The sequence below is a fragment of the Sipha flava genome, unplaced genomic scaffold (genome assembly GCF_003268045.1).
Source record: "Sipha flava isolate LNK unplaced genomic scaffold, YSA_version1 104_pilon_pilon, whole genome shotgun sequence".
Classification (NCBI taxonomy): Eukaryota; Metazoa; Arthropoda; class Insecta; order Hemiptera; family Aphididae; genus Sipha; species Sipha flava.
This window is the reverse complement of record NW_020271718.1, coordinates 1,508,017-1,534,677: the sequence shown is the minus strand read 5'-3', so window position 1 is coordinate 1,534,677 and position 26,661 is coordinate 1,508,017. Positions and strand designations below refer to the sequence as shown.

The following is a 26,661-nucleotide window of genomic DNA, read 5'->3' as shown; positions in this document are numbered from 1 at the left end:
TTGTCTATATACATTGGGAAACATCTGGTCAATGAGAGCATCTTGCACAATCAAAGATTGTGCAGAAATCAGTCGGTAATTTTATGCATCCAGTTTCATTTGTGGTAACTTTCCCATCACCGATATCTAACAATAATTGTTTAAAGAATGTTTCTGCGGATGGATCTTGTAGCATTTGAATGCGCATATTTATTTTCAATTGTACTTTTTCAACATTACGCCACAGTGGCGATGATTTTAAGCACGCGTTGATCTCATCAGCGTTTATTGAAAGCGGAATAACGGGAAGTGTTTGTCTGAAATCACCTGAAAGTAGTAACAGAGCGCTGTCAAAAGTTGGTCGTTGTTTTTTATATCTTCTAATGTCCTGTTGAACGCCTCAAGCGAATGTTTTTGTGCTATAGTGCATTTATTCCAGATGAACATTTTATAATGTTTCGGTACTGCGACCATGGACGATTGTTTTTTTATGTTGCACACTGCGTCTAGGTTATTTTGAATACTTAGTGACAGTTTAAATATCGAATGAGTTGTTTTGCCTCCTTCCAATAAAGTTGCCGCAATGCCAGATGATGCAACAGCTAATGCGATGTTATTTGACCTATCTCGGCGAGAATGATCGAAATAAGGAATGTTTTTCCACCTAGTGCATAAAAAAAAAAGAAAAAAAGAATCTACCTTGTCCTGCCAAAACTGCAAGCATGATAAATTTTTCTTTGTTCTTCATTCATTAGTGGAACGTTGCGAGCAACAATCGCTACCATTACCACAATATTGTATTGCATTTCACGATTCAATTCATTGTTTATTAAATCAGATGCATTTCGATTTGGTGAATGCATATCGAAATGTCTGAATGGTAAGTTGGCAATGGTAATGCAATGATCCTCAATAGCAATCAATGCTTTACTATACATAGCGTCACTGTATACTATCGTTAGATCATTGCACCGTGTACGATGTTGATGCAATATATCATCAGTCATTGAATCTTTGTGATTATATTATACCATAATGTCTCTGCTCAGGTCGGGAAACATGTAGTCAATACTATAGCGAATAGTAGACGAATTTGTTTTGCTGTACAGTTCAATCTTGCTTCAGCAAGCATATATTCCTACTGGTTGTCGTTTTTCAGCAAGCCGAATGCATGGCATGCATCTTTATACGTTGGATACTGTTGCTCATTCACTTTACGTATATTTTGAAATGAAAATGGGCCGGTGACATTAATCAATAACAGTCTAAGATAAAAGCACTCAGTCTGCCTTGGACTGACTATAAATACTCGCCCCAACGTGTTTGATTTTAATTAACCGGGACATGCATCAATCGGCGTGCCTTGCTTGCAGGACCTTCCTTTTTTTTTTTTTTTGGAGTCCATGTGAAATAGCGCGGTACTTTTGAATAGAGTAATGCCCGTACAAAAGCATTCACACGATTACAAAATTTAAAACATTCGGTGAGAGTAGTTTTTAATGGATTTATAGCACGATCGATCGCTGTCTTGCGCTGTCCTTTTTCTAGATGAACAGCTAAATGAAGAACTGCTGGATCCCATTCATGAATTGAGAAACCAAAAATATGCCAAACAGCTTCATTGGAGCTGACGTGCCGGCTAATTTGGTTAAGTGTTATTTAATCGTTGTTATTCACCGGAGGAGGTAATTGCATCTTTCCTGACAAACAATACATCCCAGTTGGCTTACTTTTAAACTTAAGAGCATTACAGTGCAAACATTCTTTATTCATAGCACCAATTACCACTTTTGAATGAGTGTAATATTGAATATCAGGCTCATACTCGAATGCTAGACGTAGGAATGAATCAGAAGTAAATAATCCATGCACCTATTGGTGCTGTCGGTCATTTGCTCTGTGTCTGCTAACTGTATAATGGCGTGCTTGCCCTAGTTCTTATCTTCTTTGTTCATTTCGTTCAGCTCATGCATCTTTTGATGCAGCTTAACGCAATCACGCTATATTCACATGCACATTAGTATTATCTTGTTGGATTTGGTCTTCTGTTCTTTGGGCTCTTGTAATTCGCATGTACTCAAATCTACGTATTTTACGACTTAAAGAAGTTCCTCTGTATCTTGCTGGCACTGTACAAAACTCACAAATATAAGTAATTCATTAAGTTGATAACGAAAAAATTAATAAGACAGAATATTAATTATTAACACGTTCGTGTTAGTATTATTCAAATACAAATTCAAGTACTTACAGTCTAGTTTCATTTAATACCAAAAATAATTAAATCGTTTTTAATAGTTTTTTAATAGTATCATTTAATAATTAATTTTCAACTGCGCAGTTATCGACCGGGTCAAAAATTATTAAATTAAGGTACGATGTATTAAACAATAGCACTTAGGAGTTTAAAAAATAGATATGAACCTATTCGCAGACCTACCAAATGTATATACTAAATTTCATTAAAATCGGTCAAGCCGTTTCGGAGGAGTATGGTCGCAAACACTGTGACATGAGATTTATATATATATATAATTTATGTCAGCGCTTAATGTAAATATTTTTTTTTGTAATTAACTTAACTTACTAATTGTTAACTTAAGTTATTTTTTAACTTTATTTTAACTTCTTTGGTGTAATTTTCATGTGAATTAACTTAATTGTTAACTTAATTGAACAAATATTCAATACACTTTCCCAGCCTTGATAATCAATACGACCAGAGTTCAGAAGAATCAGAATGCGGAATTCATAACATATGAGATATGAATGTGTTAAATAAAATTAAAAAAAAAAAAATTAAATACTCGTAAATTGGTAAAGCGATTTATATTTATCGATAAATCACTTTATAACGCATTACCAAAATAATATTACCCCCTTAAATCATTAAGCGCAAAAACTCCACCGGTCTCTTTGCATGGGACGCGATAGGAAACAACGGAAGTTTTCGTGATTCGCGCGCGCGTTAAATTGCTTCACTGTGCACTCGTACCTCTTGACGGGGCTGTGGCGTCGCTAGGTAAACCAGGCGAGCACTGGACGCCTGGGGTCTCCCAAGACTTAACGGTACGAAAGTCGGCAGTTCGGCGGGAAGCGGCGTCAATCCGCCCGGGTCGTGTGAATCATCGCCCCGTATGAAACGTGTCCTTCGAGGAGAGAAATCTCATAGAAGGGGCGCGCTTGTCTGAGCCTAGGCTCGAAAGCATTGGTCTATTGTGCACTCGTACCTAGAAAAGCCGCGTTTTACTGGGGGCAAAAGGGGGGGGGAGACAACTGCCCGGAGGCGGCAAATTTTAAGATGTTTGATGGAGCAGTAAATTTTTGAGGATCAACATAAAATAGAAAATTCATAATTATATATTTTCTTGTATGACTGTACGTCATCGTTTTCAATATTAAACATAGAAGATGATCTTTTAAAACAGACTGATCGGTCAGAAATTATTCACCAATTTGCGACCATCAAATCAAGAAATAAATTAATATATAAGAAAAGTAGTATAAAAAGTAATGAATGATTATATTTTGTCACATCTGGTAATTTTTTAAATTTATATGTGAGGTATAATTAATAATTATAAAATTTAAATATATGTAATAATGTGCTACTTAAAATATACCATAATATGAATATTAGTAGTATGTAAATTTAATGCTCTTGCATAGTATACTTCTATCCTATCCGTTAATACGTTACTGACTGTAATTTATAGCGTGTTGTTTATAATTTTGAATTGTAATTTTCTTAAGGGCGGCAAATTTTAATTTGCCCTGGGTCGGCTACATAGCATAACGCGACACTGGTGCACAGGCGTTATTGCTGCGACACAAAACCGACGTGGACAACGTTCGTGTGCGCGTGTACTGCCATTGTTATCGCGCGCTCTACACATTCCTACTGGTGCGTTTGAATGAAGTGACATTTTCCGTGCGTTTTGGTTTTACATTTTCCCGTTACGTTTTAAATCGTTATCGTAACTGTTGATCGTAACTGTACGATCGTGTTGTATTGCCGATAGAACGAGAGTCCGCGCGGTCCGGCAGCCGCCGAACCGCCGGTGTCTGTCTGTCGGTACGCGCGTGTAAACATCGCGTCACGTGTGTATTGTAATGCGACAGGCGCCACGGCCAACATAACGGCGGTCATGGACCGTCTGCGGTCGACGTTCAAACGGTCGCGGACGCCGACGGGCGCGGAGATGAAGACGCAGAACAGCCTGGAAGTGCCCAAGCAGGTGCGATCGGTGTCGTTCGACGAGATCAAGCTCGGGTGCGCCAAACGGGACGATGACGTGCGCAGGGAACGGTCTGCGGCGACGGACGGCGGCCGTTCGTCCGGGGCGTCGTCGTTGCGCGTGCCCGCCGGCGGCGGCACCGGCACCGGGCAACGGTCGCGAAGCTTCGACTCGTCCGCCGCGGTTACCGCCACCGCCGCGGCCGTCTCGCCATCACCGTCGGGCGACCGTGACCGCGACGACCCGGGCGTCTACCTGGAGGTGCCGTCGTCCAAGCACCAGCTGTTCCACCGGCGCCGTTCGTCCGGCGAGAAGGTACCGGCCGCCGCGGCGTGCGTGCACTGCGCCTATCTCGAGGAACTGTCGAAAATGAACAGATCGTCGTCCGGCGACGAGAATCAGAGGTAATAAATGCGTTGCTGCTGCCCGTTCTCTCACGTCGTCGTCGTACTCGGAGTACGCGGCCGTCGTCGGTCCTTTGTTGGCTCGTGTTCGTGCGGGTCCGAAAATAACAATGGCTCTCAGGACATAAATAATGTGGATGCCGAGGAAAAAGTCATAGATTTACCAGGGAACCCTTTCACACTTTCCAGACCCGTGGTAGTTAACGTTTTTTTTTTCTTTTTATTTTATATACGTAAAAGGTGTAAACATTGAAAAAGACCATGTGCTGCACGGTTTTTCCGAATGTGCGATTTTTCGGTGCTTTTTCTGTTGTTTTTTTACCCCTCGTATCCATATTCTATTCGTCCGACAAAGAAATCGGAAAAACAACCCTCGTAAATAAACGTTTCCGTGAAACGTTCTATGTAATATATACATTTATTTATTTTAGGTAGACGGAAAGTATCAAAATGTTTTTTTTTCTATTGCTGAATTTCTGAGTTATCGAGACGTAAAGAATACATTATTTTAACCTATGCTATCTGAATACCGAAACAGCCAGGGCACGATGACAAACCGACCCGCGTCGACATGATATTCTACATAAAAATATATTTACGTGTATATTGCCGTTGATATTTCCAGCGATTTCCATTCGTCGTACTGTCGTGGTTTCTATATTATTGAAGAAGACGTGATGTTCATAACAATTCCGTATAGTATTACCACGGCAGATAATTCAGCGTCGGTATAATAAAAACGTTTTTCTCGTATTCTCATTAAATTAATTTCTTTACTCGTGATTATAATATTATTATTAAATATTAAATTTTCAACTGCGTAGTTATTCGAATACCTCATTTGACGACGTCAATAGTGGTACCTCTGCACAGTTGTTGGTGCTGCTTTTCCTTTATCACACGATTGGTAATAAAATTATACGGCGGTCGTTTGTCAAGGATACGCACTCGTTTTAAGTTTTCTTTTCTCATTCGTACATAATCATTTGTATTCATTGTAGAAATATTACACGTATGACACCATTTATTGTGCAGATATTACGTGATAAACATCATGACGTATAGAAAAATGTGTGCCCTAGAACCTACGTTATTTTATTGTTGATGTACAGAATATTACGAATACAATTTAATATTCCTTTGGCGTCCTTAGTTATTTCATCTGAATTCGTATTTCTGTTAATTTCGGTATCTCGAATACAATAACGCACGTGGTCGTACATATATTTTCTTTGATGTCCCACGAATGAAGTGCAAAAATTCCGAACTAAAGTTAGTGATTGAAATTCTCGGCAAAAATCAATGATTCTTCGGAGGAGCGCCTCCGGGTCGCATTCCTACTGAAACCGTCTCCCCACGCCCAAACCCGACCACTGAAAAACGACTTGCTCTAGAGGAACGACGACAACGATGACTGATCGCGATCCCGTTTTGTTGTGTCGGCTGGTTCAGCCAAAGGTCATTCACGTCGACGTCGGCCAGCGAGGACATGGAGGACGAGGACGACCGCGCATGTCAGATCACCGTCACCGTTGAGCCGGACGTGCTCCATCACGCACCGGTCGTGGCCACGCTAAACGGACTTATGATTGCCACGCCATCGTTGTCGTCCACGTCTTCGGTGGAGTCGGACGAGGCGGCCGTCAAAAGCCCGCTAACGTTGGAGCTGACGCCGCCGGACGAGTACCTGCAGGGCAACCGACGGCGGTCGATCACGTCACCTAAACTGGAGCGGCAGGAGGCGTTCGCAGTCAACGACATCATGGACCCGGCGGTCGTGCGTGACCTGTTCCTCACGGTACCGGACCTGAAGCGCGACCGGGCCGCCAGCATGGACTCGTGCTTCATAAACAAACCCACGCCTGCCGGCAAACCGGAAGAAGTGATGCCCGTATCGCCCACGCAGCTGCTTGACCCCAACAGCGGTCAACCGGCCAACAATCTCAGGTCTCGATCCGTGGACATCGTCTTGCCCACCGATCAGCAGGCCAGGTATAAGGCGCTGTCCACCAACAATCAGACGTCTCCGCCGTCCGCCATGCCTGCACACAAAGTGCCGCCTGATAAGGGGTGAGCATAATTATGATAACATGACCACTACGTTACAAACCAAATAATTAGTACATGGTTAACACTCGCAAATTAATGTATAAATAAATAGTTTTTATAGAAAAATGAATAAATGCGTGGACTAGAGTTTTATTCGAATTCATTAAATTCATTAAAACATTAAATCATATAAGTCACGATTAATAAAATCATCAATAAGATTTTGTGCATTACTGATGTTTAATTTTTAATTCGAAACCGGTCGTACATAACACGTATAGTAATACTTCAGGTCGCGTATTTATCTATTTATTTATTTCTACGTAGATATAAACTATTTATTTATACATTGTTATTATCAATTATTATAATTATTATAGTTATTTTTATGTACACAGCCAACCAATTTGTTTTCTATTTTATAATTTTTTTTGCGATTTTACAACCTACGTCTGACGCCAATAATTTTCTAGTCTTCATATAAATTAATTTTAGCATTCTCTTTATTATCTGGTACATTCATAATTCTCATCTACTGTCCATCGTTTCATTCCTATCTATCCCGCATCATTAGGGCCGGTATTAGGGGTAGTTTTTTTTGGAAGGAGGTACAATACCCTTCCACTTATGAATGATCTATTCATATGGTCAACAATCATTAATAAATTAAGTAGTATTGGTATTGTAGAATTTTCTTTTAAAAAGTGGTCATCAAATTTTTATATTTATAACTTACTCCTCCCTATTAATATTTGCTAGCGCCGACCCTGAGCAACACAACTAATGTTTTATAAAACATAATTGTATATACGATACACATAATTTTTCTATTTTTTTAATAACTTTAATCCAGTTGATTTAAATTTTTAAAAAATAAAATGTCATTCAAGTTTAAGTAAATATACTCACTACGCAGTGATAATTAAAAATGAAGATTTATTTCGTAGTTAAATCCTCCTGTGGAAATATTATTCTTTAAATAGTACCTATAATACATGCATATTTATATTTTAAATTAAACTACATGCAACATATATAGAAAATATTGATGGAAAACAATAGTATTCTACCAGTGCCGCAGTATAAAATGTACTTTTTATACTCGTTGAAAGGTGAAACGAGTTTATTTGAAATGTATATATTACGCTTTTTACTTTTGTGGACGTAATTTATGAAACGTCGTGCTTCGTAAATCGTTTTTAATCATCATGAGTGAACAAAAACGGTACGTTGTATAGTTTTTGAGTTTTAACTCTAAATTAATTATAAACTCAGTGTTATATTTGAATGAATAATAATAACCGTACTTCAAAATATATTTAAAAAAAATAGTACACACTTATAATGTTATAAATACATTATTATGGATTAATTAAATATGAATTTCATACAAACACTGTGCCGATGAAATGCATAATTTATTAAATGATCAACAGATGAAATAGTATATACGAGTATAGATAGAATAATGTTGAGTTTAAGCATTAAATATCCATCATTGGCCATTATTACTGTTCTGCAAAGCGCGTGCTCGTCCAGCATTGAAACACATGGGGGCGTTTTGTGTGTAGAATGTAAAATTACACAAATAACCATAATGGTATTTGCATCTGGTATAATTGGAAATTACTTTTAAATATTACTAAACGTCAGTCGTGATTTATCGATACCGCGATTCCACCGTTAATCCAACCTTATAATTCCAACCTGTTGATTCAACGTCATGTGTACTACGTATATTCTTATTGTACTCGTGAATTATGTGCGTCGCTCAGTGACATAGCTAGACGTTTTTTTCTGGATCGGCCCGATATTTTTACGAAAAAAGTCACCAAATACCAATAAATATTTTGAATGTTAAAATATTGTTAATAAATTAAAAAATAAACAGAATATCATATTATTTATGTAATTAATACTTTGAATTGTACAAAATAATATCGATTAAAATGTAATTTAATTATAAAACAAAAACGTTACTTTTAAAACTTATATCATAATATATAATCATATCAATAACAGAACTACAAAATAAAAAAAAAGTTATAAATAAAAAAGATAACTTTACAAATTAAATTATTTCTGTAGAGAAAATTCTAATTTTCTTTTTTTTTATTTAAGCAAATTCGTTAATTACGTCAGATGGATTATCCATGAACGTCCAACTTCTCTGTCGATTGACAGCAATATTAAATTATTAAATCTGCGGCTAGTCATCTTGATCTAAAATACGTTTTATTCATTTCATTGTAAAAAAACTCCTTTCTGCTGAGGCATTGGATACTGAAACTACCAAAACATGTTCAATTTTTATTAATTATTCAAATCCAATTTTAAATTAATTTACTTCTTGTTGCAAATTCAAAAAGATCAGAACCAAAAGAAAATAAGATTTTGACATTGAAATTTAATTTAATAATAAATTAATTGAATCAATATGTTGAAAATGTTTCAAAATAATGGCAAATTATTTTATCATCTAAAAATGTTTTTAAAGTTTGGTCTACCGCTTCTAAAGTTGTGTATATATTATCATTTTTATTAAAATTCTGGTTCATTTCGAAACATATTACGTCTAAAATATTATAAAATATTCTTTTTTATTCTATTTTTAATTATATGGATGAATAAACTCTTCTTTTATCATTATTAATAGTTACATAGTAATCCGTCATAGTGCATCTTGCATTTTGTCGTGAATTATTCAACAATGAAAAATTCTCATTTAACATTGTAGGTATTTTAGAACTTTGAGCAATAACTAATGATTGTTCATATAGAAGAAAATATTTTTTATCATTACGTAGATCTGAAATTTGTTGCTTTGTTACATCAAATAACAATGTGTATTGTTTTATATCTATAGTAGTTGATTGCAAGTTAAGTAATAAGCAATGAATGATTTTTAAAATTTCATTTAAACAAAAAATTATTATAATATATTCAAACTTGATGAACTGTAGTACCAAATCCTTTGCCTCAGCAGATTCTTGTTTTTTAGGACTTTCTTTAAATGCATTAAGAACTTTTAAAATATCATTAAAATTTTTAAAAAAAAAAATTATACCTCTGCGTTTTAAAATCCATCTTGTTTCACAATGTTACGGCTTTTAATGGCGAAGTGTAGAGATACCGATTGAAACGCATAAATAGCTTTTAATAAACCAATTATTTCACCTACTTCTTAAATATTTGTTGCTACATCAACTACAAATAGGTTTAACCTATGAGCATGGCAATGAATACATGGACAAGGATTTTATGCTAATGCCCTTATTTTTGTTTGAACGTTAAAAAAAGCTCCCGAAATTACTGACGTTCCGTCATAAGTAGTGCTAGTATTTAAATGACCTAAACATCCTAAAAAAAAAAAAAAAATGAAAAATTATCTTAAAATATAAAAATATGTAGATAATAAATATTTATTATTAATTGCTATTTCTTACAGAATTGTTTAAATTATAATATTATGAAAAACTTTTAAAAAAAAAAAACATTTTAATGAAGAATTCTTATGATTTTACTAGGTATTAGTGTTGAATATTTGAAATTATCTGAAATGAATAAAATAAAAAAATACTTTCTTCTTCTCTTTCCCCTTCGTTTTTCTCCAAACCATTTGGGGTTAGCCATTCTTGTCCGAAACCTCCTTTCCCCTCGATTTTCTACATCCCCTTCATAAATACCAATAGCTCTCATATTATTCTTAATCGTATCCAACCATCTCCTTTTAGATATTCCCTTCCCCCTTTTCCCTTCAACGATCATTTTTATAATCACTCTTACTGCTTTTTTTCCTCTCACCTCATCACATGCCCAAACTATCTCAGTCTATTTTCTTTCATCTTGTCCCCTACCAACGCTACACCAATACTACCTCTCACATATTCGTTCCCTATTCTATTTTTTCTTATTACTCCATTCATTTAAGTATTCTAATTTCCGCAACACTCATACTTTGTTCTATTCTGTCAACCATCCAACACTCTGAGCTATATAGCATAGTTGGATTCACTACACTCCTCTAAAATTAGAATTTCCAAATACAGAAGAATATAGTGGTTATATCAAAGAAGTCGTTTGTCTTTTGAACACCACAAATATTTATCACTCGTAACATGTGGCTGAATTGTAAATTATTTATCCGCTGAAACTTTTAATTCATAGACTTTACAATACAACACTCACTATCGGTAGAAAAGACGTTAGAGCTAAATTCCGAAACATAAATCCGTACACGATTCGATTCCAATAATTTTTGTTTCGGCATAATTTACAAGTATATCAAGTGGCGTAAATACAATATTTTTCTCGAGGGAGGATTGTTTAAGATTTAATTCATAATATTCTTAGTATATCTTAATACGAGATCCTATATAATAATATTACATTTATAATGGTATTATTATTATGTCCCGTATTTTATGATATGAAAATTATTTTTTTACTCAATTTTTAATATATACCTAATTACAGTAAAATAAAAATATAATTTTACTATAGTATGTAATTATTAATAAATAATAAATAAATATCATTAAAAAAAAATTTGGAGGGATGGAAACCCCTTACACTCCTGTCCCTGTAACTGCGCCACTGAGTATATCGATGTGCACATTCCAAAGTCAAAACAAATACTAGATTGGTAGGTTTACCTACCTACATAGGTTCTCTCAATATCACTATCATGTAATTGAACGATTAAGATAACTCGTGGTATCGAATACTATTACTTGTATTACTTACATAATTGATTTTATTATTAACAGTATTTATTTGAGGGGACTCCAACATAGCACGTTTTATGGAGTAATATTTATCTTTATAAATACAGTAGAAATCTGAATTGATTGTCACCACGCATAGTTCGAATAGGTGAAAATTCAGATAATAGAAATTAAAAAAAAAATATTATTACAATGAACACAAAATTATTATTACATATGATTGACTTATTATATTTATTATTAAATATTATAGACTTATTATAATGTATTATTAATATTTTTTGACAATTTGATCATTTTTTGTTAAACGAATAGCTGCTACACGCTTTTGCACATCTAAATTTTGCAAACGTTTTAATAGAAGTAATTTTATTAGACAACATTCATTCTATGTCTCTAACTACTCTAAGCCAGTATCAAACTTAGCATATGCCTCCGTTAGTGTATCTCACTTTCGTCGCAACTGCTGTCGTCACTTTCTTAGTTCTCACTTTGTTTTTTTTTAGAGAAGAAATGGTTTTCATACGATTTCAAACGATATATTACGAATTGAGGTTCGTATAAAAGAACGTTCGGGTACACGAACTGAAACGAAATAACAATTGGACAATAGAGGTTATACTGTATAGCAATATTGAATTACGATATTATTTCTGTTACCTATGAGTGTAAATGTAAATGAATAAAAATACTACCCAGACTTCAATAATGTATAAAAGAATTCCTGAAATTCAAAAAAGTTATCAATAATAATTACCCATAACTCGTATAATTTCTTACGTGTACAAATTTAAATCTAAATAAAATCGCATGACATATATATAAACTCTATGACAGACGTGTTTCGTGAAAAAGTTGGTAAACCCGAACCTACCAGGCGTACCCGCTGGCTACAGCACTGACGTCACTTTTTATTTATTGTTTTATCTATTGTTCGTTTCCCAATCGTCTCGTTCGGTACCATAATGTACGTGTACCGTACACGTGTTAAGTGTTTAAGTGTAGAATTTATGGTCCATCGCGTAATTTACTGGGTCGTCCGCAGTTACACGGCGTAGCGGAAAAGGCGATCCACCGTCGTGCAATAGGCGTAACGCAATGCAGTACGTGCAGGGCCGTAGCAATGGGGCAGAAGATGGGCGAGAGGTGCCTACGCCCCGGGGGTGCGATTCCTGCGAGAGCGCGTAAATGAAAAACTTGTACTTCGCGTTGAAAATTACAACGGGGTCCGACGTTGTACATTTTATTTACGAAAACATCACCGTCGCCCTCAGCCGTTCGAAACAATATCGAACGGTTGTACGATATTTTTACGCGGACGAAAAAAAAATACACAATGGCACGTTTTGAAGTTTCGCGCGTGTCGCGCGATTTTCCACGGTCGCCGGTCGGTGGGCACCGACCGGCGCGACACGTGGTACAGGTGTATTGCGTTGCGCGCACCTACGCGCAGACCACGTACCGTGGCACGGGGTGAAACGTTTATGGATCGAGAGTCACGTGCGTCGCGGACGATAACGGCGTTCCCGGTGCGTAGCACGTGCGTGCGTTGGGGCGCGCCGGCACCCGCGAACGCGGTGCGTGCAGACGATTATCGATCGCGTTCGGCCGAATCGCTCGGAAGATGTGCCTATTGTGTTGCGGCAACGTGTTCCGGGGTCAAGTTATCGCGCTCGAACACAACACGGCGACGGGATGGAAGGGGGGGGGGGTCCGGAAGGAAACGTGCGCTGGTCGTGGAAATCGCGTAACCGTCGACTCGAAAACAATAATACCCGTCGCGTCGTTTTCCGAACAGCAGCACACGCGCCGTCGCGGCCCACGTATCCTCCCCCCTTTCCGCCTCCCCCCACCCGTCGGCAGCGTAGCCGTTGGCGCGGAACCGAAAACGTTCGTTATCTACCGGCGCCGAGCGGCTGAAGGGAAAAGAAAACCGACGCGGTTGCGAACCTTCGATATCCGAGTGCACGTAAAATGTCTTTCGAACGCGTACACGTATCTTCACCACCAATAATTGTGTCCTGGTTGAAAACGAAACGATTAAAATATCCAAATCTTTGGATTTTTTTTTTTTATTTAATTCTTTCGACCGTCCGGAAAATGAATAAATACTTCGATTCGGTCACTTTTAGGAGACGAACGGATATCTGTTACTTTGTTAAGTTCTTGGCCGTCCATAATTTTCAAAGAAACATGATTCAACTCAGTGCATACTTCCGGCCGGTCGAGACAGCGCTATTGTTCGGATGATTTTTTGGTCCCGATTACGTTCTGAACGCAGTAGGTCATCACGTTTTGTGAAAACCATTGATGCTTACCTAATTTCGTTGTTAATGAACATTTGGTAAGTTAGTTAAGTTATTCGATTTTCAAAAGCTTCAAATAAACTATCGAGCATTATCGAGGGAGTATTTTAAATTTTTGATTCGATCACAATGTACTATGAATCAATAAAAATATGGAAATATAATTTGTCCCTCTCGTTGAAAATATTAACGTTTTGTACACGGTATAAGGCCATCTGTATGGTGGTCAAAGCTTTAAATGGGCTCGTTGACGATTTCGCCCGTGTAAAAGACAAATGCCACGCGCGATGCACGACGGGATGGTTTCATGACAACGTAATATATTACGTCGGGGTTTAGTAAGTTCTCACACGAAACATAGCAGGTAAGCGAGTACATAGGTAAGTTCCCTCACGAAAAAAGTATACACCCGTACGTAAGTTCCCACACGAAAAAAAATTATACCGAACACAAGCTTCTTTTTAATTTAATCTAGTTCATATATTAGGTATGGTATAAAATAAATAATAATAGAAAAAATTAAATTTTATTTGATGAAATACTTCATAATATAGTCGTACTGTGTTATTATTTTTATGTTTAGTTAAGAAACAAAATCGAAGGTAAATTATCCGTCAATTAATAATTTATTTGAAGCTCAACGAAAAATATTTCAATATGTAGGTATTTTCCCACGTGGCGATAAAATTTAATGCATTACATTCTATCTAGAATTATATTTATTACATATTGGCATATAGTATGGACAATTCATTTTATTGATTGCAGTACTCATCCATTACTAACAGAGTTAACATTTAAACAGTTTACATAAAACATTTTCAGTTTATAAAAATGGAGGTAATTATTTCTTACATGTTTAGTGAAAAAGGAAAAATTCTTTTAGTCCATAACAATTATAAATTGTATAAGAAACACACCGCTACAACAAATATATGTACGTGGATGTGTATAAACAATAAGTGTCGTACTAAATGTTACACCGATAGTGAACAATTAGTTAAAAATAAAAATACGTGTTTTGTACATGCCCATGAGGAAGAAACTGCTTTAAATCGGTAAAAATAAGTAATTCTTGTAAAAGAAAAGCAGTAGACGGCGTTGTTGAAAAACCATCAAAAATTATCAGACGAGAACTTACATAACATAAAAATGAAGGTAATTTGTTAATATCTGATATAAAGCTAATTTCTAGAAATATACAAAATGCTAGAGTCAGTTGTTATCCTAAAATACCAAATTCAAGAAAAGAAGCTCATAATATTTTGAGTTCAATTAATGTAAAAACAAATATAGGTGAAAATGTTATTTTTGAAAATTACAATTTAAATGAGATTATTATATTTTTATGTGATACTAATATTGAATTTATGAAAAAACTGGAAATAATTTACATGGCACTTTTTAATTATTGTGATAAAAATGTCACTCAATTATATACAGTTCATGGATTAAAAAATAATATTTATATTCCATTAATGTTTTGCTTTTTACCGGATAAAACATTGAAAACATATATTAAATTATTAAAAAAAATTAACGCAGTTGGAATAAATCCAATTAAATTTGTTTTAGACTTTGAGATATCAATCCACCAAGCAATAAATATTATATTTCCGACAGCACAAATATGGGGATGTCGTTTCCATTTGAGCTAAGCTTGGCACCGTAAAATTCAAGGCTTAGAATTTGCACAAGGATTTAATTTTTCAAATGATGAATTAGGAAAGTGGTTGGTTCATACATTTGGTTTACCGATTTTTAATCCAATGGAAGTTGGAGATTGTTTTATAGATAGTTATAGTTTAATATAGTTAATATAGTTTATAGATAGATAGTTTCATGGTTGAAAAATCAGAAAATAATAAAATAAATGAATTTTGCGATTATTTAGTGACTAATTACATCGAAGATACGAGTAATTTCCCCCTAGTATTTGGGCTAGTGCTAGTTCTGATACAAGCCTTACTACAAACGCTTGTAAAAGTTTCCATTCTGAATCCAATTCAAATTTTTATCATTATCTTTCTAATATATTCAAAATAATAGAAGTTTTAAAAATGTTTCAAACTAATTCATATATAAAGATAAGATCATCAGATTTCAGTAGAAATCAAAAAATAAGTAAAAAAAAGAAGAAAAACAAAACTTTATCAATAATAAAATATTAGATTATAACTTAAAAATAATTACACAGTATGACTATGTAAAGTGTTTGAGCTTTCACAATAAACCAAATAAAATTTGATTTTTTCTATTATTATTATTTTATACCTATAAAAATAATATGTGGACCATACATACACGTTGTATTATTAATTTTTATTATATATTATATGGAAACAAAACAAATTTTAACCACACCAACTACATTTAATTTGTCAGTGCTAAGTCTGAATAAAGTGGAAAGAAAGTTTGTGTTCGGTATAATTTTTTTTCGTGTGGGAACTTACGTATGCATACCCAGGGATAATTTTTACCTGCCATATCTCGTGTGGGAACTTACATTCGCCCATTACGTCAACCTGCGCACGGACGGACGCTACTGTGATCCCGCCAAACACCGGATTTAGAAGTCGCAATTATTTCGCTTAACGAAAAACAAACAAACCGCGAAAGTAATGTACACTTTGCCGTGTTAACGAATATGCCGCCTGGATGCAGATTTAAAATGACGCTCTTTACAAACCCATTGTACCGTTGTACCTATCATAAAAACAATTATATAAAAAAAGACAACGTTAACATTTTTTAATTGATTTATTACTATATGCATATATTAACATCGGTAGTTTTAATATAATAAAACTATTTGTATTTAGTATAAATAATCAGCACCTTTCAGCACGTAATGCTCTTTCCATGCATATTAATCGATTCTAACTGCTGTTAGGAAATATTAAGCCCGTATGTTTTTCATTCAATACGACTTAACAATCGACGAGACTATGACTACTGTATACGAGACTCGAAAGGCGAATAGACGATAGAATAAAAAAAAAAAAATGCTTGGTAATGTACAAATAAATCGTTAATAATTTAATATTACATTTAATGGAACATATAAACATCAAATTAAATAATCTGATGGTTAAAACTACAGATATACAATAAACACGATTATTTATCAGTGTTTTTACTACTGTAAACATATTCTATACAATTTATACTGAAAAATAATACGATAATATGAACGAAAATAGAAAATTCCGTGCGCCATAATAATATGGTCGTACTAATAATATGATAAACGCACCTGATAATTTTGCGGTAGGCGGTCTAATATAACTATTATTATTTGTTTTACACAATTTTCAATGATTAATAATTCTTCTTAAAAATTATGATACATTAGAGAAATTTAAAACTTTCGTTTCGTCGTTATAAAATTTCCACCGGAGTAACCACCGCCTTTGTCCCCCCCCCCCTTAAACCAGCACTGAATGTATAACTATTGTTTTTCGAAAATATATATAGATCGTTCGGACGTTGATTGATATCGTACTATACTATTATTGACTGGACGTCATGCTATTATAATAATATGCAGATGGGATCTAAAAATAAAACTTATAAATCGTGATGTTCGTGCACACAGTGTGAATCGGCCGGGTAGATAATAATACATTCACAGAATGGTTTGCATACGAGAGCATGCGTGCGTGAAACAAAACCAAGGGCGGTTCGGTTCGGTGGTGATGTTTACATATACGTGTTTTGTTGAAACGTACCTATAGGTAGGTTGTCACGTTGAGGATTTTTAGGTTCCGTCGTTTGTTGTTTACACGGATCGACCGTTGAAAAATCGAAAATACATAATCCCATTTTATAGTTAATCAAAGTTCCATTCCCACTCCATCTACCACTGCGGAATAGTCAGATTTACCAGGAGAAAACAGCGTGTGTGTGTGTGTGTGTGTGTGTGTGCAGTGGCGCATACTTCATGGAACAAAGGGGGTCTAATTCTAGGTCAAATTGGGTGGTTAAAAATATTTGCAATTTTCTAAATGTTATTTCAACGTGAAACTTGATTGGATCTAGGCTTATGCCTAAAGAGCTAAGTTCCACTACCTTAAGCTCCAAAGTTATCTTTATTGGAGTTGCTTTGCTAATGTTTATGGGTAATGTGTATGGGTAGTCAGTATTAATATAATATGTTCGACCCATGTCGGTTTGAATGAGTGTGCGCCACTGTGTATGTGTGTCCTTGTGTGTACGTGTAGCCCCCGCAAATATTCAGCCCACGCTTTACTTCTGCCCGGACATGAATCCGGTCACACGGTCCTCTCATTGCGCGATCGGTCGAGAAATAGACATTTTGGTCGATCGTGCCAAACGCGCGGTCCTTTCGAAACGCCTCCACTACGGTTATGACACGACGCGCGCGACAGCGTTCACAATCCGCTCGTTATTATAATATTTCTTCTTCGTTGTCGTCGTCGTTGTTGTTATTGATATTGCGTTCATTATCATTATTATGCGTTGTACCTCAATTTTTTTTAGACTAAAAAAGCTTTAGCGCAAAAAAAAATGTTTTTCTGGAAAAATATGACACACAGCGTACGCATTATTACATTTATGACGGTTTTGGCAAAAAAATAAATAATAAATAGCACCCGACGACTGTGTCTTATGATTTTTATCATATCATCCTCGTGACGCATATTACCACTGCCTCAGGATCGAAAAATTACATCGTGCGTTATGTTTTTATGAAAGACCTTATATTATACGTATATAAATGTGTGTGTTACATAAAACGTTGTAACCCGATTCTTGTCGTTAGTCGACTGTATTTATTATTTTTTTCATGCAGATCGTTTTGGGAAATCGAAACATTTGGTTTCATATTTACATTAATTGTTTCAATTTAATTTCACTATCTAATTTTCTTGAAACCCGTCTTTACAAAAATTTTTAAACATTTATAAATAATTTTCGAGTTACCGTCACGGAGTATAATTTATCATTTTATCTCATAAAACGTAAACAGACGAGTTTTAATTTCGTTTGATACTCTGTTGTTGCTATAGTTGAAATCATGTATTCCCAGTGTCGTTACTATCCTCCGTGGCGCCCGTGGCGAATTTTATTTTGGCGCTTATTTTATATATATAAAAAATTAATTTAACTTAAATACGCCTCGTTGCTTTACTGTGCCTTTGGCAATCGCCTTATTTCGCCAACCTCTAGTTACAGAACTGTATACTCAGAACTTATTATTATAATATGCTATATACCCTTTCCAAAATATTTACCTCTCTTATTTATTTAAATCTAATTAAGTATGTTTTCATTTTATACATTTCCTTGGCTGCAGTAAAAATATCTCACCAAATATTTCGGAAATGTGTATGAGATGTATTTTTGGACAATATAATTTCATAAATATTTTTAAAATACGAACCTTCACAACAATTTAAAACGTTTTGACTAATATCGAATGGCATTTGATGGATATAGTTAGTTAATAATTTAAATAAAACTGTAAATAGTGACGTATAAAATTAGTTGTTTAATTATTATCATCACGAAAAATACAAATAGGAATATTTGGACGCAAAGTAAATACTATTAAGCCGTTATTTAATCTAATGTATAATGATGAAATATTTAAATATTTTTGGGATACATGGTACTGCTTTAGTGCCGTAGCTATTACTGTCCATGTCCTATGCTATACTTTACTGACTCTACCGTAAACGTGTGGTGTAAATACCAGAAATAACATCGAACGATTGAAATTCGATAAGCTAAATATAAACCATGTTGCCTTTAAATAAAGCGAGGATGGAATTGAGCCATTGGTAAGGGAAAATTCGATTGAATGTATAATGTATAAGTTCATTTAATTTTGTAAAACTATATTATTTTTGAATTTTAATTATTAACAGTTAATAATATATAAATATGCGAAAAATTCAGATGAATAAATAAATTGTTAACACAAGTGAATTTTGGTGAATTTTGCATTAAGGATCCATTTTAGCTACACCATATTAATTATTGCTTCATCTTAGAGTCCGTCTTACATTATAAAATTTATTACTATCCGGTTACGCGTGAGCCCAGTCAACTAAATCGTGTTAGATCATAGGCATGTGCACAGAAGGTACCGGTTGTATCTGGACACACTCCGAAATTTTGTAGATGCGGCCTTAACATTTAAGACTAAGAGTAAGGGATCCATATTTTAACTGATGTTTCTCAAATTAAAAGTAATTAATTCTAAAATATTTGGTAAAAAAAATAATATTTAATGTAGAAAAATAAAACTAAATTTTCATACAAAAAATTTATTATGATAATATAACAATTACAATTGACTATAACACTACAAATCATAAATAATTGAAATCATCTGATAATACGAGATTCAAGGAAAAGTTATTTATATTTAATTATTTATACATTATTATCTATTAAATATACTTACACGTTTTGTTAAGATAAGGCCAAAAAGTATTGTAGGCAACCCCTGAAATACAGCTTTGTATACGCCTTGTGTTAGACATAATATAATATAATAAAAATAAAACAAATTTCAAAGGATTAATTTATATATATATATATATATATATATTTGCAATCAACACTCAAAACGCAATTTGATTCGATTAAAGATGTATTAAATTAATGTATTAATTTATTCTAAAACGAAGCCGACAATAGGGCTCCGGATCGCTGACATTATATACTTGGAATTCTTAAGTACGTATAATGAAAAATGAAAACCGCACTTCGCATTGTCACCACGACATTTTTGATTGAGAAATATTAACGGCTTCCAACTATTTCACACGTCGTTCGTGACCAAGTGACCGAAGCAATGAGTCACAGATTGTTCTGTCTATCTCTCTCATTCACTCACTCACCATTCATTTTATATCTCTCTCTCTCTTACTTTATCTATAGGCACTGCAGTACCTGCACAGATAAGTAAACACAAACATACAAGGGCGTATTTATAGGATGTTTGAGGCTCCTCCAAAATTTCAGAAATAAATGTTATGTCTGCCTTTATCCTATAAAATATAAATTGAAAAAGCTCATATTATCGTTAGTTTATGAATTACTCGTATTAGTTTCAAATGTTTCATGTTATGTATTGTACCCATGGGCGTTCTCACGGAGGGTGATATAAAGGATGTATCCCCCATGGCCTTTTTTTTTGGGTAAAATCATGATTTTCATGATCGTATTGCAGTAATATTATTCAAATTTAGTGAACAATCAATATTAAAGGGCTATTATACTAGTACTCCACTGAAATATTAATATCGTTCAGAATTTTTAGAAAAAATATTATTCATGTAAATGAATGTACCTACGATAATTTTAACTGATTACAATTTTTTCAAATATTTTGAAATTCAAAAATTATCGGCAAATCACTGATCCAATATCACGTCATAAGTAATTTTTGTGATAAATATATTAATAATATATGTATAATATATTATTTGTATATATTAGTAATTTATGTGATAGACATATTTTCAGCTAATTTAAAATAATTGTCAAGAACAGGAGAAAATATGTGATTAAAATTTTTACTACAATATCACGTGTCACTAATAAAGACAACGATTAAAACGTTGCATCAATATTTTCTTTATATTATTCTCAAGCGTGAACATTTAACTGGATTAATATTGTAGCACAAATGCTGCACTCTCTTTTGGTGAATAACTAAATATTACTAATGGTCGTAAAATAAAACCAGCAGTAGTTGTAATGTATTTGATACATAGAGAAAAGTAATAAAATTAGATTTTAGTACATTTATAATATATTATAACTTATTGCCAAGCACTATTTAATGATTCTGTGAATAATGTAATTATCTGTTTTAATTGTACCTAATGTTCTTCCTTCCATTCTACCTAATCTATAATGTAACATTGTGCATAATGCATTAACAGATGATGGTACTAATTCCAATGGCTTATTCAAAATATGTATTAAACTAACGTATTTTAGCATGTACATTAAAAATTGTTTATTATTAATGCTGTTGAACATAGAAAAAATGTAATGCAAAAACGTTAATCCAATCAGAAATAAGAGGTAATAACCATATAAAATATATATAACATACTGTATAACTGTATTTAAAAACACATAATCTGCTAGTTTTTAAGACAAAAAATAATTCTAGTTATGTTAATTGATTGAATTTAGTGTTCGTGTTTTCGATACGTCATTTTTAACGGATTTTCTTTAAAAAACATAGAAGTAAAAGTGACGATTATATAGAATTCGGCATTTTTTTTTTCAAGTCCATGTTTTATATTGGATCGCGTTTAAAATCAAAGCGAAAATACATATTTGAATTGAGCTTAAATTACACTTGGCGATAATTAATTAAAACTCTAACACATGTTGGATATAGAAATTGTTTAAATCACTAATATATAGGATAAAATAAAACGTACGGATTATTATAATAATTACTTTTGATTTATCTGCATGTTGGTAAATACAACTAATATATTTTGGTTATATATATTAGCCGTAACATAAAGCCTTGTGTATATATATATTTTGTCATTTTATAAATCCCTCTTAACGGGTTTAAGTCTCTGGTATATTGTGTTTTTTGCAGAGCAGTAAAAATACAACGATGGTATAAATATTTATTTCAATACAAATATTTATAAAAATAATAATTATAATGATCCACCTTGTAACACAAATCAGGTCAATCTATTGATAATTTATTTACTATTCAATGTTTAAACGAATAGGAAGGTATATATTATGGAATATTCAATCTATAATAGTTAATGGTTTTTTGTATCCTTTATGAAAAAATATAAGATTGGTAGTCATGTATTGAAAATAAAATTAGTTTATTGTTTATGATACTTTTGTATTTACAAAACATGCTCACAATAATAATAATTGTAACTTTATATGTGTCTAAGCTGACACCGCGTTAGAGGTTAAAAAAATAAACCATTAAGAAATGCAAAAAATGAAAGAAAAGGGAAAAAAGTTAATGACGTTAAAACATGACAATGAGAAAAAGTAGATGGTGAAACGATCAATCATCCTCGGTATTTGATAAAAAAAAAAAAAATAACCTGAAACTAAAATTGATAAAAGAAAAAAGAAATAAAAAAAGAAATAAAAACTACGACTTAGGCCGCCGAATTTATCGTTTGAAATTTATTAATTTTTAACTCAGGTGTTTATTAGGTTTGTCAGGTACTAGAAATTAAGTGCATACATTGTTAACCTTTGTTTGTATACCTACTAATTAAAACGATTAAAATGCTAATAATAAGTATACGTAATTTTTTTTTAAGAAAACAGAACGTCCGGAGTCGCATTAATTGTAGAACAATTAGGAAAACGTTGCAAGAGACTGTATGAAATTAAAACTAAAATTATCCTAACGAAATAGTACTTAAGATGGCTTATTAATTTTAAACACTTAAACACTCTAGGGTTGTAGATACCATGTATGTTTTGGGTTGTAAGTATAAAGTACAGTTGTAAATATTGTTAATTTTACTTTACTTATTAAAAGAATAAATAAAACAAACTCCGAGGACAAATGAGGTATTCGTATTATTTTTCTGCTAAATCTTAATTCTTTCCCTTGCGATTTCACACAATTATTATCTGATTTTACATGACATTCTCATTATTTTCTCTTTTTTTTTGCAAAACGATCAAAGCACTAAATCGCGAAAATGCGTGATGTTTACCACACTGTAAAACTATTTATATTTTCAGAAAAATCAACTATATTATTAGTCAGAACTCAAAGAATCACACGATCATAGAATTTAAATTATTAAAATTTGGACGTTTTACACACGTGCATATAAAGAATAAAATATAAACCCAAAATAAAGAAGTTAAAAATTATGAAATTTAACAAAATCCTTTCGTGTATATTTTATTACTAAACAAATTTAAATCCCAGCGGGTATCATTAAATTTCATCAGGAAGCAAGAGAAATTACATCAAAATGAATCAATATCTTATTTAACGAAACATGAAATGTGTTTACTTTATTCAACTCGCAGCGTACGTACATTAAACTGAAGTCCTATTAATCTCAACAACTTTACACTCAGATTCAACTACAAAATTATATTTTGTATTGGCGTTTGTAATTTTGTTATTAATAGTTTCAATTCACTGTATTTAAAAATAAAGTTAAAACGGGCCGTTTAAAATAGTCGTCTGAGTTGGAAAGCCCGATGGTTACGTTAGACCACTATACTTAAAAAATGAACGAAATGTTATAACAAAATGTATTATTCTAATATTATACATTCATTACCATCATAGATGCAAGAAGTTGTATTAAAATCTGTGCGATGGATTTTGAAAAAAAAATTGTATCGCATTCACTTTATATGATATTTTAGTTATTCGTGAATATATTAATTATGATGAATGAAATTTAAAGAAAAATTCCTCATAAATAGGTAATCAATTTTTTTTTATATATAGTTTTAAGCATAGGCGTGTTCAGACTTTGGTGGCCGAGGGGGCACAACAAATTTTTAAATTATGAGACTTATATTTTTTTAGACATGAATAATAAAATACATTTAAAACTCAAATAAAAATACGTACATTTTACCACTGTGCTGTGCTGTACTGAAACTATCGGTAGGTAATGAATACAAATCGCATTACTATCCTGGCGCAGTTTTGTTAGTGGCAAATTCCGCCATGGGGGGGGTCAGTGCCCACCCGGCTCCTCTCGTAAACACGCCTATGGTTTTGAGGCTGAACTATTAATTATGACTCCATATCCATTTTCACTACAATAAAAAATAAACTCATCGGGTTACTAAATAAACTATATGATCTTAAAACATCTTTTTCCGGCAACCAAATTATACAAGATAATTTAGCGTGTATAATTTGTACATAATATTATATTTGTAAATAATAATAAATTTAAGTGAATATATTAGTGACATTTAATTTTTTGTGGTAAACGTCGAAGATTCAAAAGATTATTCTTTGAATTAAACGATTTAGCATTTTCGTCATGAGCAATTACAGTTTTGACCGCAGTAATATTACGAAAAGTACAGACTTTATATGAATTGCGAGTTTTTGTTTTCTTTCTCTTAGCGACCGTGCTGCATGTACGTAAATACACGTTGTATGTGAAAATGAAAAATTTTCGCAAAATTCACACGTTTTTTTTCGGGAAATGCCCTTTGTGCTGTATTTTCCACAACAATTTAAATGGATAAAATCAAGCAAGATTACAAGGAATTACACCAGTAAACACCGATTTTATGTTTGACTTGACGTTGACCTTATTTGTGTACAATTTTATTTATATGCTATTTAATACATTTATCAGTTTGAAGTATGTGAAAAAACTAAGACATATACAAAAGTATAGCACTTGGTTTTATTGGTGAATACGTTTAAAAGCTTCTAAACTACGTATATTTTTGTATATATATATATATATATATATATATATATATATATACGATTTAATAAAAGTTATCAAATCAAAAAATAATAACAATAATAATAAAAAATCGTATAGTAAAATATTGAATTCGTAAATTATGTATGAAACTACAATTGTTATTATAGTAACCAAAAAAATTGAATATTAATTAAACTTCAAGTATAATTAATGAATACCATCAATCAAATTGAAAATTAATGAATGTCCATACATAAAACACTTGATTTTATACTCTACACAGTTCATGGTATAATTTATATGATTTGAAATATTCTTAGATAAGTTTCCTAGTTAAGAATAATACAAATATTTTAACAATAATAACCTTGGACATAATTATGCGCTTAATTGAGAATTATTGTACGGTATAACAGTAAGAATCTATTTGATTTTTTAAGTAATTTTATCATCCGATGGAGAAATTAAATGTAATGTAGATATCTTACTAAAATACTCGTACTATTATTATACTATACTATTATTATGTCCGTTAAAATACAATATTTATTCAAGCAAGGTTAAATTTACATTTTGATTATTAAAAATTTTCTCTTCAATAAATCCATTATGTTAAGAACATAAGTATGTGCATACATAATTTATACACTTTATACAGCTTTCATTTGATCAAATAAATTTGGGATTCATATCGTTTGGACGAGCTTTTATGTATCTATTTATGAAATAAATATAGACTAAAATATTTTCTTTCCTATTTTAAGAGACTTAGGATTCTTAACTCTATAAATATTTAAATTATCCTTCTCTATATATATTGGTTCATTGGTTTTGAGCATTCTAAACTTGGACAAGTAAAAAGTAAAATAAGCCTTTGCGCATCTCGTGCCCAGTCCTGTGACTTACATATTATTATATAGTTATCACCTAACGGCCAAAACAATATAATACTATGTAATTATAATAAATATTATAAAATTTGTTGAATAGTTATTTTAATTTTCTATTGTTCAAATATATATAAATAATCCGCGTATTATAGACGCTATTTAAACTGGGTTCAAGACATTATTTTCCGTGTCATCGGACCATCGTTAGTAGCTGTACTCCGTCATCTGCGAATTCGCAGGTAAAAAAAAAATGGAAGATTTGAATTATTTTTAAAAAATGTTTACAATTAAATTAAGTTAAAAATATTAATTAAATATTAAATTAAGTATTAAGTATAATAAAGGGTTTTTCTTGTTCGTTGTTTTATGGAATTTATGTTAAATAATTTAAATTTCCCCAGAATATTTACTACGAGCCGCTACCGAAAATCACACAGTTTAATGTAATAAAGACTTTCATAACAATCACTTTTATTTGAACATGTTATAATTTTTCATATCGAGCATAGTAGATAAAGTTCATAAAAAATATAAACACAATCTTGAGGTTATTAATTGGTTTTTGATGTATTACAATTGACTCAGACACTTATAATAAATACAAAATAAATCTACTCTTTGCATAATATATGATATAAT

General features: G+C 32.7%; 1 protein-coding gene across 4 annotated transcripts in view; it reads left to right on the top strand.

Moving 5' to 3' along the window:
• LOC112684159 (eye-specific diacylglycerol kinase) overlaps positions 1-26,661 on the top strand; it is a 156,913-nt gene that overhangs the window by 37,647 nt on the left and 92,605 nt on the right. For 2 of the 4 annotated variants that reach the window (XM_025555538.1, XM_025555524.1), the window contains exons 2-3: positions 4,102-4,621; positions 6,074-6,691. In XM_025555538.1, coding sequence (XP_025411323.1) covers positions 4,128-4,621; positions 6,074-6,691 — 1,112 coding nt within the window. In that variant the 5' untranslated portion in view covers positions 4,102-4,127. Of the gene's footprint in view, positions 1-4,101; positions 4,622-6,073; positions 6,692-26,661 lie in introns of those variants that run through there. The other 2 variants (XM_025555530.1, XM_025555517.1) reach the window with 1 other exon arrangement.